This window comes from Rhinolophus ferrumequinum, chromosome 15 (assembly GCF_004115265.2).
Source record: "Rhinolophus ferrumequinum isolate MPI-CBG mRhiFer1 chromosome 15, mRhiFer1_v1.p, whole genome shotgun sequence".
In the NCBI taxonomy this organism is placed as follows: domain Eukaryota; kingdom Metazoa; phylum Chordata; class Mammalia; order Chiroptera; family Rhinolophidae; genus Rhinolophus; species Rhinolophus ferrumequinum.
The window spans coordinates 47,679,541-47,695,236 of NC_046298.1; the positions used below are offsets into that span (position 1 = coordinate 47,679,541).

Sequence of the window (15,696 nt, forward strand, 5' to 3'; positions counted from 1 at the left end):
GGCTCCATCTCTCGGAGGGGGTTGGAGACTGAGGCAACACATCTTCAGCTTAGATTCCCAGTTGAACCCCCAGTACCGTGACCAGAAAATTGGAGCCCCTCATCTATTGTACATATTATACGTGGCTCTGATCCCACAGGGGCCGGGATGACTCTCAGGGGCCTAGAACCAGCACCACAGACAGTGGCTGGCGGGGCATGTGCTGTTCTCCCCCCTCAGCTGGGCATGTCCCCGTCGTGCCTTTCCTGTCACACTGCCCCCCAGAAAGGCACCGGGGACTTCCAGGCTACCTGTACCTCAGGGCCCCTTTCTTAAATCCCCACCTTTCTCCCCGACTCTTTAGGAAACAAACCCTTCTCTAGATATTTGATGTTTGCAGGATAACCTGAGAAACGAGCAAAAGCCTGGTAGAATCTGTCTCCTCCAGGCCAAGAGGACTCTGTCACCCAGCAGACATGGTTGGTCCATGTGGTGAGAGTGTGCAGGCTGCCAATGCTGCATGAAACAGGAACAGGAGAGGGATACTGGGCTGTGGCTGCCTGTTCAGTTCATCTCTAGTCCCATTTCTTTTTCCCAAAGTTGGCCCTCTGGCTCTTCAGTGAATCCCCTGTACACACCCAGCACAGTCTGGACCTTATGTGGGGAGAGGCGTGGAAAGGCAAGAGACTCCCCATCTTTTCCGTCTCTCCAGGGGGAGGGACCGCTTTGTTGTGACCTCCCTGTTTCTCCTTCCTTCCCACCCAGCGCAGAGCTCTCCTGGGCCGCACTGTGAGCTGAGAGTCTGGTCTCTCAATGGACAGGGGTTGGGGCTTCTCACCTGAGACCACAAGCTGCAGGGGGTCACTGGCGTGTGACAGCAGGTAAGGGGAGGTGCCGCGTGAACCGTAGCACCTGTAAGGGCCCCCGTGGGCTGAGGTCACAGGACTGATGTGGAAGTTGGCCTGAGAGGGTGCAGCCCAGTCCCGCAGACGCAGGTGCCAGGGAGGAGCCGGCGACCCCACCTTGTGCAGGTGGAAGTTATCAAACGAGGTCTCAGAGCGACACTGCAGGGTCACATTCTCTCCCCGGGGCACTGAGGGTCCTGGCTGGGCCGAGAGGGAGGGTTTCTCGTACATGCCTGAGAGAGAGGAAGGCCCTGAGTGTAGAGAGCCGCCCTCTCCCACATGCCCTTGACCCTGAGTTGCGGGACCACGTCCTTCTCCAGGGATTCCGGTTGTGAGCCTGTCTCAGCTCCTCTCAGTCCCTCTGGGTGGGCTCTTATCTCCGTGTCCCTCAGCCCCCTTTTCTTGCTCCCTCTCCCTAGAGCACACCGCATCTCAGCCTCCGCTCCTGGACCCTCTCCCTGCACCCCATCCCCACCAGGGTGACCCTGGGCCCAGCGCCCCGAGCCGACTCTCAGGACCTGGGGCAGGGCAGGGCTCCCACCTGTGATCAGGATGTCCAGGGGAGCGCTGGGGGCCGACCATGCATAGGACAGATTGTGTCCAGTGTAGCATCTGTACCGGCCCCCGTGGGCACGGGTCACACGGCCCAGGGGGAAGTCGGGGCTGGGCTGCCCATCAAGGCCCTGGGTGGGTGTGAGCCCCACGTCCTTGGTCAGAGCGAATCTGTCAAAGCCGGCCTCTGAGTGACACTGGAGCGTCAAGTTGTCTCCAGGCAGCACGAATGGGCCTGGCTGGGCCGAGAGGGTGGGCTTCCTGTACACGCCTGGGGAGAAGGGGACAGTGGTACCAAGGGGCCACACCCCACATTGCCCACTGGGCTGCAGTGAGAGTTCTCACTGGTCCCTTCCTAACCTCCCGCCTGTGGTTTTGTCCCCAGGAGGCCAGTGTCACCGACCCTCCATGGTCCCTGGGGCTCCACTGGGCGCAAGGTTTAGGTCAATGATTTTGGACCCAGGAAAGAGATGGGGCTGAGTGAGTATGCCCTCACCTGTGACCTTGAGAGGCAGAGGTTTACTGGGATGTGACCACACATTGGGATAGGAGCTGGAGGAACCATAGCATCTGTAGGTCCCCCCGTGGGAGGTATTCACGGGGCCCACAGGGAAGAGGGCCTGGGCCTGGGCCGGCCACCTTCCATAATTGATCCTTGAATCCATGTGTATGGGCGGGTCAGCTCCTCCCACCTTCAGCAGGTGGAAAGCGCCCCTTGTGAACTGTGAGCTACATGAGAGGGACACCTTCTCTCCTGAGGCCACCACAGGGCTTGGCTGGGCTGAGAGGGAGGGTGCATCGTACATGCCTGAGGGAGAAGGAGAGAGCTGTGTTGAAGGGGGACAGTCACCCCACATACCCCAGGTGCGTGCTGTGAGGGGTGAGGCCCCCCCAAATCCACACTCCATTTCCTTCTGCCTGTGAGGTGGAGCCCACAGTGTTGAGGGGACCCAGCTCTTACCTGTCACCACCAGGGACAAGGAGTCACTCTGCTCTGACCAGCTGTTCCTTCTGGTGTAATACGCACACTGGTACCGTCCTGAATTTGTTGAGTTCATGGATTCAATAAGGAAACCAGTCTTGTTGCTGGAGTCCTGTGGGGTCTCTGTATCCAAGACTTGAGAACCAGGCTCTTTATACAGACGGTAGACCTCAGCCTGCAGGGAACCCTGACACCAGATGATCACACGGCTTCCCTTGGGGACCACGGGGCCTGGGTCAGCCCAGATGGAGGGCTTGGGGAGCACCCCTAGAAAGGAATCAGACCTGAAGGTCAGGGGTGCCCTTCTCCCCTGTGTCACCACTGGTCACTCCAAGGCCCCTCCAGCCTGGTCACCATCAGCACAGCCCCTGCTTCCCCTAGGTGCCCAGGGGTGTGGGGACTGAAGCAGGAGGACTCACCTGCCTGTACCAGGTCCTGTGGGCCCCGACACAGCCCTGAAAGAGATTCCCTGTGAGAACCATCCCCTGCCCCCACACGCAGGGTAGCTCGAGGCCTGGTTTGGGCCCTAACACGGGGTCAGACCTGGGGCTGACACGTCTCTTTTTCCCCCTGGAAATCCTGGCCCCACTCACCCTCCTGAGTCCTGGGGTCTTTAGGGACCAGGACCTGGAAGGGGAGGGGACCCCTTCCCTCCTCTTTCCCCTAAAGCTCACCGAGGCAGAGAAGGGCAGTGAGGGTCAGGGTCGTGGTGCTGCAGGGTCTCATGGTCCCTAGAGCCTAGCAGGACAGATGCACAGGGTGTGACGAGGTCCAGGCTCCATGTAACATGTCACGGGTTCCTCTTCAGCGGCCTCAAAGGGAGGGGAACAGCCCCTCCCAGGGCCTCGCTCTGCTCACCCGGAGGGATGCGGCTGAGGAGACAGCAGGCTGTGGGACCTTTTGGACCAGTCCTGAGTCTCACCAGACCCACACACTCTGCCTCCACCTCATGCCAAACCCAAATCCAGAGGGTGACGCTGGTCCCAGAACATGAGGGGAGAGGAGGCAGGACAGGCGGTGAGCCAGCCCGATTTCTGTTGCAATTCTGACTCTGCCTCTTCTAGAACCTGTGTGAGCTTGGGTAAGTCACTTCCCTTTCCTGAGATTCTGTAAATCCAATTTTTCTTCCTTTCACTCACTGACCAGGCAATATTTACTGAGTAGTTACCATGTCCAGCCACGGTGCCAGGCACTGGACATTGACGGCTGAAGCTGACAGATCCTTTCTTTGCACTCATGGTCTCAGATAAACAAAGACAGACATTACAGATATTTAGATGGCAGACAATTCAGTTATAGTCTTGTTGTGAGATTGTTACATGTTGGAAGAAAAAAATGAACAATGAGCTTCAGTAACATGGATACATTATGTAACCTGGGTCTTTCTTGGGGATGGAGTGACCCAGGGCATGAGCAGGTTAGCCCAAGGTGGTGGGCTGGGCGGTTCGTGACCAGAAAGGTCCTGAGCTATTGTCAGACGTGAGAGCAGCCAGGAGAAGGCTGGGCCTGCTCACTCAGTTCTCCAGCACCGTGCAAGTACTTTGGGTTTTATGCTGAAATCAGTGGGAAAGGTTCTGCAAGAGACAGTATGAACAGAGTTCTGTTTTAAAAAGACAACTGCTGTGTGAAGTGTAATGCGTGAGGGCTCCATTGATAACTCTTGCAAGATGGCATTTTGATCAGTATTTGAAGTTGTTTACGTGCTTTTGTCGTATAACCCTTACACAAACCTTGTGGTGACAGAGCCAGCAGTGCAGTTTCCAGGCTCTCGCCCTCACGTGGAAAGGTGCTCACTCGGGTAGTAAATCAACTGAGATTGGATGGCCATCAGCTGTGGCTAGTTGGGCGTCAGATGTAATCAGTGAGCCATTGGCCACTAATATAACTGCTGTGGCTATGCTAGCAGCAAACGGGGGCTAGCAAGAGGCTGGTGGCTGGGCTAGCAGGGGCGGAGTGTCGATTGCGGATTGCAGAAAGGCGGATTGCAGTTATCAAGTGAGGTGGTTTGGCAGAGACAAGTGGACGGCGGGTTGTGGATCGTTTGGCTCCTGCTTCCTGTGTCTCCAATCCAGCCGCCAGCGAGAATATAGTGGTATGACTCCCCTATCTATGGCTCCATTGGGTGTTCCTTTTTGGCCTCACCATGTCCTGTGTTCTTATGTGGGGAGCGGGACCAGAGACCCCGCATGACGCCCCACATGACAAACCTATGACACAAAGTACATTCACAGTTGAGTGGCACGAGACAGGACGGCTACTTGGTCCGGCAGGTTGGCTAGGTTCAAACTGACAGAGGGAGCAGCCGAGGACGGCACAGAATTGTTGAAAGCTCAGTTTCTGTGTGTGGCTTGGGGTGGAGGGGTTTGGTTGTGGGAGGAGAGTGTGTGCTCTGGAGCTGGTGAGTTTAGCTCAGGGCTGATCATTCACAGCCTTGAATATCAGATGGTGCTACTTGGGGTTTTTTTGAAATGGAAACTGGTGGAAGGGTTGGAGCTCAGACCAGATAGGGTTATAGGAAGAGTCCCGTGGAAGTGCAGAGAGGAGTGAAGTGGAGAAAGCAGTGGGGCCTGGACTGGAGGATGAGGAAGGGGGCTGATGTGATGAGACAGACAAGACGTCTGGAGTCTTGTGGTGGGCTGGGGACATGGTTAAGAGGGGCTCAGGGGACATAATGTGTGGATTTGATGATTGGATGTGAAGTACAAGAGAGTGAGGAGCTGAAGGCTGTTCCAATCTCTTCTTGGTGCCTGGAGGAGCCAATGGGACCATCACGGGAGGACGACCTTGGGGGAGAGAGAGGTGTGACGAGATGCTTAAGAGACTGATCACCGCTTCTCAGAGGAAAGCACGGCCTTGCCTCATGAACTGGGAATGTGGACTTTCCTTCCTCTAAACACTTCCGTCACTGACTTCCTTATTTCTAAGTCAGCACCGTCTTTCCCTGTAAAACCTCTGAGTCATTTCTGCTTCTCAGTGGCCTCTGCTGCCCTGGGTGGAGCTCTTTTTCTCACATTGTGGGTTCTTTCTCCAGCCCTGGTAAGAGCCCGCATGGCAGGCAGTTCAGTTATTTAGAAATGAACCGACTCAGGGATCTGTGAGACAATTCATGTCATTGATCTCCCGAAAAGAATGATAGCAATGAATAAAATTATATTTGAAAAAGTAAATAGCTGGCCATTTCACAAATTTGTTGAAACTCATAAATTTGCATGTCCAAGGTACTCAGTTATAAGTCTTTAAAGAGCATGCCCCCAAACATCATGGTCATAAACTAGTGATAACAAAGCAAAAAATTAAAGGCATCCAGAGAAAGAGCCACGTTGCATACAGAGGAAAAATGATTTCTGCGATTACAGATTTCCCCATCAGGAACCATTACGGCCAGAAGATTTTAAAGTCTTAGGCCGGGTGATGAACACACAATGGGATTTATAGATGATGTGATACAGAATTGTACACCTGAAATTTATGTAATTTTACTAACAATTGTCACCCAAATACATAAAAAAAAAAAAGAAATGTCAAGGAGAAAGAAAATATATTTATATAAGTTTCCCTGTTGGAAAAAAAAGAACAAAAAAGTCTTGGGAGTCAAGAAGAACCAACCAGAAATTCTGGACATTTTCCTCAGGAATGGTAGCTAAATAGTCATTCTGAGAGGAAAGGACACTGAGCAAATTTGTTGTCAGCAGACCTACTTAAAAGAAGTAAGTTCTCCAGGCAAGAAGGAAATACTTCTAGAGGAAAACTTGGAAAGTCAAGAATAAAGGAAGAGAAAAAAATGGTAACTATTGAAGTAAATGTTATATCATAGTTTTCTTCTCTTGAATTTTAAAGAAAAAATATGTGTGGCTGTTGAAATCTTATTTGGTAACATTGTCTGGTGGGTTTTTAATGCAATTAGATGTAATGCATACAACAACTTCAGTATAGAGTGTTGAGGGTAATAGGACTATTTGTTATCAGGCTTCTGCATTTGCCTTGAAGAGGTAAAATATTACCTGTGTGTAGACGCTGTGCAATGTGGTGTGTATATTATAATACCTAGAATAGCCACTTAGAAAACAACATACACAGAGTTATACTTAGAACAGCAATAGATAAATTAGAATGGAGTGATAAACAGTTGTCCAAAACCCAAGAGAAGGTAGGAAAAGAAAAACTGAAGAGCAAACAATAGAGGGGAGGAGCGGACAAACAATAAAAGGTGACTCCCCAAACAGCCTTATCAGTAGTTACATTAATTGTAAACGGTGAAAGTACAATGGCAGAGATTGTAGGGTTGAATTTCCCACAAGACCCAACTATATATAGTCGGCAAGACGTTCCTTTTATTTGTTCTTATTTTATTTTTTACTTTTAAAACTTTATTTCAACATAACTGTTGGTAAAGATGAACTAGGACTTCATCAGGCTGTGAAGTCTATGTAAGAGCTCTACTCATGGAAGTTCATGGGAACACCTACTGGAGATCTATGGTCCTAACTACCTTTTCATAAAACTGGGGTTCTAACTTCCTGTCGTCCTGCCTTAAGTACCCTCCATCTAAGCACACAGCCAGAGTGCACATGCCTGGACATGTCTGCAGGCGCTGGGTTGCAGGTCTTTTTCCTTTTCCCGAATAAAACATTCTGGTGACAGACAACCTAGTTGATGTTCCATGGAAATTCTGCTTACAGAAATACACTCCTACTGGCTAATAGAATGCAATTTAAGTTTAACTTATTCTACACAATTTGGACTCAAATATTGGTACATGGCTTAAGCAGTAAAAAAAACAAAAAAGCAAACAAAACCCAACAAACAGGATTTCAATCTGGTTTATTTTTCATCTATTACAAATATATGAAAGATCCTCTACCAGATACCGCTAAAGCAGGTAGCAAAAACTTTGAGAGATTAATCTTTGGTTTGTCTCTGAAAAATAACGTGTATTACACTATAAAATTATAAAATCGGTTGCAACATTGTTGCAATTATTTTATGCCAGTTTACAAAGTTCAATAACCAGTAGATGTTGAAAAAGGTGAGAGGAGCCTATGTACACATGTGAAACCGTAAAAGCTACCTGATTTAGTTAACATTGCACGGAGATTCCAAATCTATACAAACCAAGATTCCGATAATTTCCTGAATCTGAATTAACATTATCAGTTTGGTTCATCTGCTGAGGTCAAAAGAAAACTCCACACTCTGGCTGTTTTTTGATTTATGCAAAAAAGAAAATTATGTTTCTTCCCCAGCTTTTCAGTCCAGAATTCATTTATTACAGGCAGGGTAGTCCTTCCATTGTCCACATTCCTGGGGTGACATGTGACAAGATCTACTGGGGTTTAAACATGTATTAGCACTCATGCAACATAGTCCCCAAGTTAAAGACCACATGACTTTCGAGGTGACTGTAAAAAATAAAATGTCACTTCTTTGGAAGACTAGAGCAAAACATCCAGCCATAGTTATAAGAAGCCTTATCAAAAAAAAATGTATATTGCCCTTTATGAATTATACTTCAATTTAAAAAAAAGTAGCGCAAAGAAGCAGCTCTGAAAAGCGGAAAAAAATATAACTTAAAATATCTTGAGGGGCGGCTGGTTAGCTCAGTTGACTAGAGCGCGTTGCTCTTACAGCAAGGTTGCCGGTTCGATCCCCACACGGGCCACTGTGAGCTGTGCCCTCACAACGAGATTGAAACAACTACTTGACTTGGAGCTGATGGGTCCTGGAAAAACACACTTGAAGATAAATAAATAAAAAAAACAAAAACAAAAACACTGAATCATTCTTACAAAAAACATCTTGAAAGCAATGTGAAAAGATAGTTAGGAGATACCTTTTGAAAAGACTACCTAGGATTATGCTTATAATGTATTCTAGTGTTTCAAGTTTATCTCATTACTAAACATCAATTTACACATGACTTGTTCATTTTTGTTCCTTTATCAAAAGGGAAATTTCTAGCTTCAATTCTATCCAGTGTAGGGGAAACTGAGACAACAAAAAGATTCCAACAGTTCCACGCAAATATCACATTTTTCAAATGGAAGAACTCCCAACTAGACCAGAAGTTCGTATTACTAACATGCGTTTCACTGGAACAGTTTTTAATAAGTAAAAAAATACATGGCATTAAGGTCGAGAACCTAATATACTTGTAGGCCTGACAATCACATCCTGGAAGAAAGTCCTCAAGTCCTGCCCTATTTCCAGTAACACAGTTTTCGCAGATCAATTTAACAATAAGAGTTTTAATTTCCTTCATATTTTTGTTTTTAGCATTCTAGTCTCAAAAACTAGGTAAGAAAATTAGTCTAATTCCCCAATAGTCGTTTTTTTTCTTTTGTAGTATGAAAGAGTCCACAAAACCTCTTCCCCAAACTGATTCACAATCTTCAGTCTGTACTTAATGTGAATTTTCTCATATGTAACGTAAATTACATAAAAGGTACCCATGAACATTAAAACTCGCTTTATAATTTCAGGTTAAAGCATAAATATCTGCAGGTTGATCTTCTGTTGACAATGATTGTCGGGGCCTGGAATTCACCTGGAATTCTACATTTACAAATTCCCATTCATGCACACAAAACACACACTGGTAACACACAACTTACTTCTCATTCATGTCTTGAGAGAATCTTCCTTGAGTCTTTGGTCTCCCAGTCAATTCAAACTTCAAACGTCTTCAGTCAAACTTCACTCTCAGAGATTTAACAAGTTTTCACCCATTCTTCATCAATGCTTTCCCAAATCTGTTTCATGTTCACAGCCAAACTCTGAAAGTTGTGCCTCAAGAGATCACAAGATAAATGAAAACCAGAGACATATAACGTGGTTACTTCAGAATACAAAATAGGAAATCAGGTTAGAAGGGAAGTGAGAGCAGCGAGTGCTCATATTAAGTAGCAGTTCCTAATCGCTAAGTTTCCTTCTTGAGACACAAGAAAAAGAAGAGCAAACTCCCCCCAAAGTCAGCAGAATAAAATAACACAGGGAAGAAATTAGTGAAACTGAACACAGACAGACTGTAAAAAAATCAGTGAAACCCAAAGGTGATTCTTTAAAAAGGCCAATAAAATTGATAAACCATCTGTTAGACTATTCTTTAAAACCAAGCCTACACACATGAAGATCATAATCAAAATAGTGAAAACAACCAAATAGAAAGCATCCAGAGAAAAGTGCCAGTCTGAAAGAACACACGCTTTCTGATTTCATTTCTGTGAATGTCTTTAACTGGCAAGACTAAAGCTAGAGAATTAAGAGTGGTTTCCTTCAGTCTGAGTTTGGGGCGAGTAGGTTGACTGAAAACGTCAGCATGGGTTTTAGGAGTGATGGCCGTGTTTACAGATTGATTGCGGTTGTACTTGTCACATGAATTTCTACATTTTCCAAGCTGATCAAAGTACACACTAAAAGGGTTACATTTATCTCTCTCACACACACACACACACATACAGACACACACACACACACACGTTAGGATCAATCCCTGTGCATTCCACCGGGGGTAAAATCAACTTGGGACCACATGTCTGATTTGCTGACCTAAGGAATGACATAGTATTAAGGACTCAGTGTTGATCTCTGGACTTCCAAGCGGTGCCTGCAGTTAGGTCACTGCCTGGGAAAGGCTGTCCCTGACACCAGGCGCAAGAATAGCTTCCATTTCTGTCACCAAGGCTAGCCTCATAGGCCCACGGTGGGAACACTGTGACGAAGAGGAACAGAGGCGGCTTGTATCAATGGAACGAGTCTTCCTGCCCCTTGGTTGTTAAGGAATTGTCCATGGTAGGGCTCTGCGGGGATGTTTTTAAAACAATATTTTTATTTTTCTTTTTTTTTTTTGGTTAATGTTTATTGGTGTGACAATGGTTACTAAATTCACATAGGTTTGAAGTGTACAATTCCGTAATACATCATCTATCTATCACATTGTGTGTTCACCACCATGAGTAGTATTTTGAACAGACAGACAGAAGCAGGAAATGGTAACCCTTACAGCAAATTGGACACTATGCATTTAAACATAACATACAGATTAACGTATGTTTTAAGTAGAAGAAAAAGATAACTTGCTACTGCAAAGCAGAAATCAACTCTCATCCTAAGTAGGGATAAATTTTTACAACAATACTTATTTTTCAATGGCAATTGACATACAATATTAGTTTCAGGTGTGCAGGATAGTGATTAGACATTTATATACCTTATGAAGTGATCCCCCAATGAGTCTAGTACCCTCCTGACACCATCCATAATTATTACTATATTGTTGGTCTGCAATTAAGGTCCGCAATTAAGTTCGTGAACTCATCCTAGAAAAAGTGCTACGTACCTCATTGTTGAATATCACTATGGTCACCTTTGACGTACTCCCCTTGGGAAGCTCTCCACCCACGCTAGCGCCTAGTCTATTCTTCAAAGCAATTCTGGAACTCTTTTTCTGGAATGGCCATCAGAGTTGCCATCGTATTAGGCTTGATGTCCTGAATGTCAACAAAACGTCTTCCTTTCAATATTTCCTTTATCTTCAGGTAAAGAAAGAAGTCACTGGGGGCCAGAAGAGGTAAGTTGGAAGGATGTTCAAATATAGTTTTTTTTTTAAGATTTTATTGGAGGACGGGAACAGGACTTTATTGGGGAACAGTGTGTACTTTCCATGATTTTTTCTAAGTCAAGTTGTGCTTTCAATCTTAGTTGTGGAGGGCACAGCTCAGCTCCAGGTCCAGTTGCCATTGTTAGTTACAGGGGGCACAGCCCATTATCCCTTGCGGGAGTTGAACCGGCAACCTTGTGGTTGAGAGCCTGCGCTCCAACCGACTGAGCCATCTGGCCACCCGGGAGCTGAGCGGCAGCTCATTGACTTCGTTCTAGTTGTGGAGGGTGCAGCTCGCTGGCCCATGTGGGAATCGAACCGGCAGCCCCGTGTCCCAGAGCTCGGGCTCTAACCAGCTGAGCCACCCGTCTGCCCCTGTCATTCATGTTCTTAACCCTCACAACAGTCCTGCACCTGGGGTTTGCTGACCACACCCCATCCATCTCACAGAGGAGGAAGCTGAGGCACAGAGAGGTTAATCATGTGCTCTTGGTCTCCCAGCCTGGCAGGGGCAGAGCTGGGACTGGAACCCAGGACCGTGGGTTCCCCGTGCTCTCATCATGCTGCCGCTCACGTGGACACCAGCTTTGTTACCTGGGGTCTTCATGGGCAGGGGGCCCAGCCCATGTCTTTCCTGGAGCTGAGGGCCTTTCCTCATTACCCTCCACCCCTAGCACAGTGGGGACGGGAGGAGGGGTGTGGGCATGGAGTAGACTCCCGTTTGTCCCTGGACTGACTCCACCCTGCAGGGCCCTGACACCCGAGGAAAGGTCGGCCGGGGGCTCTGTGTCCTGACTCTGTGAGAACCAGGCCCTTTATTCCACCTAATCTCCCAGCAGGCCTGTGAGCAGGACGGACAGGGAGCCTCACACATGAACCCGACACTCAGAGAAGAGAAGGAACCCTGGGCCCCACAGCAGGAGCCGCAGAAATGGGAACTGACCTGGGCCTGACTCCAGCCCTGCTCTCTTTTTTGAACTGAGCACCTGAGCTGAGGGAAAGGGCCTGAAACCCAGGGCCACTGTCCTGCCTGTCCCTCCCCATACAGTGTCATTGTCACTGCTGCAGAGGGGGCAGGCCCCATACAACCACATCCTGAGGTCCTTCCCTGTGAGGTCTCCTCTCCGAGGAGGTCCCAGCCAGCAGTCAGAACTGAAATGGAATCTAAACTGTGTGCCACGATGCTCTCCTTTTACACACGGAGAAACTGAGGCCCAGACAGTGGAAGGGCGTGTCCAACTCAGCATCTGCAGAGGTGCCTGAACCCAGGGCACACCTCAGCCCCTGTGCCCCATAGACCCCCCCACCACCTCCCCACAGACGCCCACCTACCGCGTTACAGGTCGGTTTCTGTGGAGGTGGGGGGACGATGCTCAGAGCCTCCTGGAGCGTCACTGTGACAATGCGCACAGAGGGGAAGCACAGGGATACAGGGAAGGAAACACAGCCCTTCTCCGGGCCCCACAATGTGGCTTTTCTATTACACCCTCTTCACAGTTTTCTCTTTTTCTTACTGACAGGATCCACCCCCACCTTCCTGGGGACAAGCCTCTGCATCATTCCTGCTCCTCCGTGCCTCTTGTTTCTCGGGCAGAGATGGCCTCTCATCCTGTGGTGTAATGACGATCGGGGAAAAGAAGGAGGGGGGGAACACACGCTAGAGTGGGGCTAATGAATTTATTTATCAGTATATAATCAATTTATTTAGCAATATAGAATAGCAAAAGACAATGGCAATTAATAGAATATGTTAGCGTCAGAAGTAAAGGTAGTTAAGATTATACTATATACATTGATACCAATGTCAGGTCAAAGGAGTACACATACATAGAAGTTTAAGAGATCCCAACATATGTTTACTGGTGATCAAAAATCACTTGGCTAAATACAGGAATAACATCAGTAAGGAGTATCCAAAAGCAGTATAGGATAGTAACTATTACAGTAGATGTGAAAAGCTCACTAAACTGGGGGAGAACAGCACTGGAAAAGTCGTAAATCCAAACCTTGCCAGGTCTGCAGCTGAGAGAAGCTCAGGCGTCTCCCACACCGCTGCTTGCTAGTTCCCAAGAATGCTGCTGCTGTTGTCTTTGTTGTTAGAAGTCAAGGCATCTTGTGAAGTTGTAAGCTGCAAGCTGTATATAAGTTTTGAAGGTGTTAACAATCGGGAGAATATTTAAATGGTTAATGTTTTTTTTATTAGTTTCAGGTGCACAAGACAAAGTAATACTTAGACGTTTATCATTTCTATCCCTCACACTGTGGGCCCCCTCCCCCCACCCACTATCTCTCTGACATCGCACTGAACCATCCCATTTCCACTATCTCCACTCCCAATGCTGTACTCCGCCTCTTGTAAGTGTATACGTAGAAATATATACATATATATATATAATATAGTTGGCATTCATTATTGTTCCGCTTCAGGTGTACAGTGCAGTGATCAGGCATCTACATCATCCCTGAGATGGTCTCCCAAATGGGACACATGTCTATCGGATACCCTACAAAACCTTTACAACATTATTGATTACCTTCCCCAGATTAATTTTCAAAACCCCGTGACCATCTTGTGGTTACTGACTGTTTTCTAATCCCCTCACCTTCCCCTTTACCCCCACCCCCCCGCCCATCTAGCAACCCTCAGTTTTTCCTCTTTGTCTCCAAAACTGTTTCTGATTAGTTCATCCACTTATTCTTTTCTTTAGATTCCGCATATAAGTGAGATCATATGGTACTTATCTTTCTCTGTCTGACTTATTTCACTTAACATAATGTTCTCTAGGTCCATCCATGTTGTTGCAAATGGGAAGATTTCTTTCTTCTTTATGGCTGCATAATACTCCATTGTATAAATGTACCACAGTTTCTTAATCCAGTCATCTACCGATGGGCATTTCCGTTGTTTCCATGTCTTAGCTATTGTGTATAGTGCTGCAATAAACATAGGAGTGCATAAAGATTTTTGAATTGGAGTTTTGGATTTCTCCGGATAGATACCTAGGAGTGGAATTGCTGGATCATAGGGTAGTTCCATTTTCAGATTTTTGAGATACCTCCATACTCTTTTCCATACTGGCTGCACCAATCTGCAATCCCACCAACAGTGCACAAGCGTTCCCTTTTCTCCACATCTGCGCCAGCACTTGTTGTTTGTTTATTTATTGATGATAGCCATTTTGACTGGGGTGAGGTGGTATCTCATTGTGGTTTTTATTTACATTTCTCTGATGGTTAGTGACGTTGAGCATTTCTTCATATGTCTGTTTGCCATCTGTATGTCCTTTTTAGAAAAATGTCTCTTCAAGTCCTCTGCCCATTTTTTAATTGGGTTGTTTGTTTTTTTGGAGTTGAGTTGAGTGAGTTTTTTATAGATTTGTGATATTAATCCCTTATCAGATATATCATCGGCAAGTATCTTTTCCTATTCAGTAGGATCCCTTTTTGTTTTATTGATGGTTTCCTTTGCTGTGAAAAAACTTTTTAGTTTGATATAATCCCACATGTTTGTTTTTTCTCTTACTTCCCTCGCGCGAGGGGATATATCAGTAAAAATCTTACTCCGGGTAATGTCTCTGAAGTTTCTTCCTATATTTTCTTCTAGGTATTTTATGGTTTCAGATCTTACATTTAAGTCTTTAAGCCATTTTGAATTAATTTTTGTATATGGTGTAAGGAGGTGGTCCAGCTTCATTTTTTTGCATGTGTCTGTTCAGGTTTCCCAGCACCATTTATTGAATAGACTGTCTTTACCCCATCGTACATTCTTGCTTCCATTGTCGTAGATTAAATGGCCATATAGGCATGGATTTAATTCTGGACTCTCTATTCTGTTCCATTGATCTATGTGTCTGTTTTTATGTCAGTACCATGCTGTTTTGATTACTGTAGCCTTGTGGTATAATTTGAAGTCAGGTATTGTTATACCTCCCACTTTGTTCTTATTTCTCAAGATTGCTGAGGCTATTTGGGGTCTTTTATGGTCCCATATAAATTTTAGGATTATATGTTCTATTTCTGTGAAAAACGTCGTTGGTAGTTTGATAGGAATTGCGTTGAATATGTATATTGCCTTAGGCAGTATGGACATTTTAACTATATTAATTCTTCCTATCCATGAACATGATATGTGTTTCCATCTATTTGTATCTTCTTTCATTTCTTTCTTCAGTGTCTTATAATTTTCTGAGTACAGATCTTTTACCTCTTTGGTTAAATTTATTCCCAGGTATTTTAGGTCTTAGGAGCAATTGTAAATGGGATTGTTTTTTTAATTTCCCCTTCTGATGTTTTATTATTGGTATATACAAATGCAACTGATTTCTGAATATTAATTTTGTATCCTGCTACTTTACTAAATTCATCTATCAGCTCTAATAGCTTCTTGGTGGAGTCTTTAGGGTTCTCTCTATATAGTATCATATCATCTGCATATAATAATAATTTTACTTCCTCCTTACCAATTTGGATACCTTTTATTTCTTTTTCTTGTCTGATTGCTGTGGCTAGAATTTCCAGCACTATGTTGAATAGAAGCGGAGATAGTGGGCAACCTTGCCTTGTTCCTGATCTTAGGGGGAATGGTTTTAGCTTTTCCCCATTGAGTATGATGTTAGCTGTGGGTTTGTCATATATGGCCTTTATTATGTTGAGATATGATCCCTCTATGCCCACTTCCTTAA

General features: G+C 45.9%; 1 protein-coding gene across 1 annotated transcript in view; it reads right to left on the reverse strand.

The window, feature by feature from the left end:
- LOC117034503 (leukocyte immunoglobulin-like receptor subfamily B member 3) overlaps positions 1-9,143 on the reverse strand; it is an 89,298-nt gene extending 80,155 nt beyond the window's left edge. The window contains exons 1-3 of the mRNA XM_033127499.1: positions 9,030-9,143; positions 3,093-3,290; positions 2,838-2,873 (exon numbers count right to left, since the gene is read on the reverse strand). Coding sequence (XP_032983390.1) covers positions 2,838-2,873; positions 3,093-3,144 — 88 coding nt within the window. The 5' untranslated portion in view covers positions 3,145-3,290; positions 9,030-9,143. The remainder of the gene's footprint in view (positions 1-2,837; positions 2,874-3,092; positions 3,291-9,029) is intronic.
- Between the last annotated feature and the right edge of the window lie 6,553 nt (positions 9,144-15,696).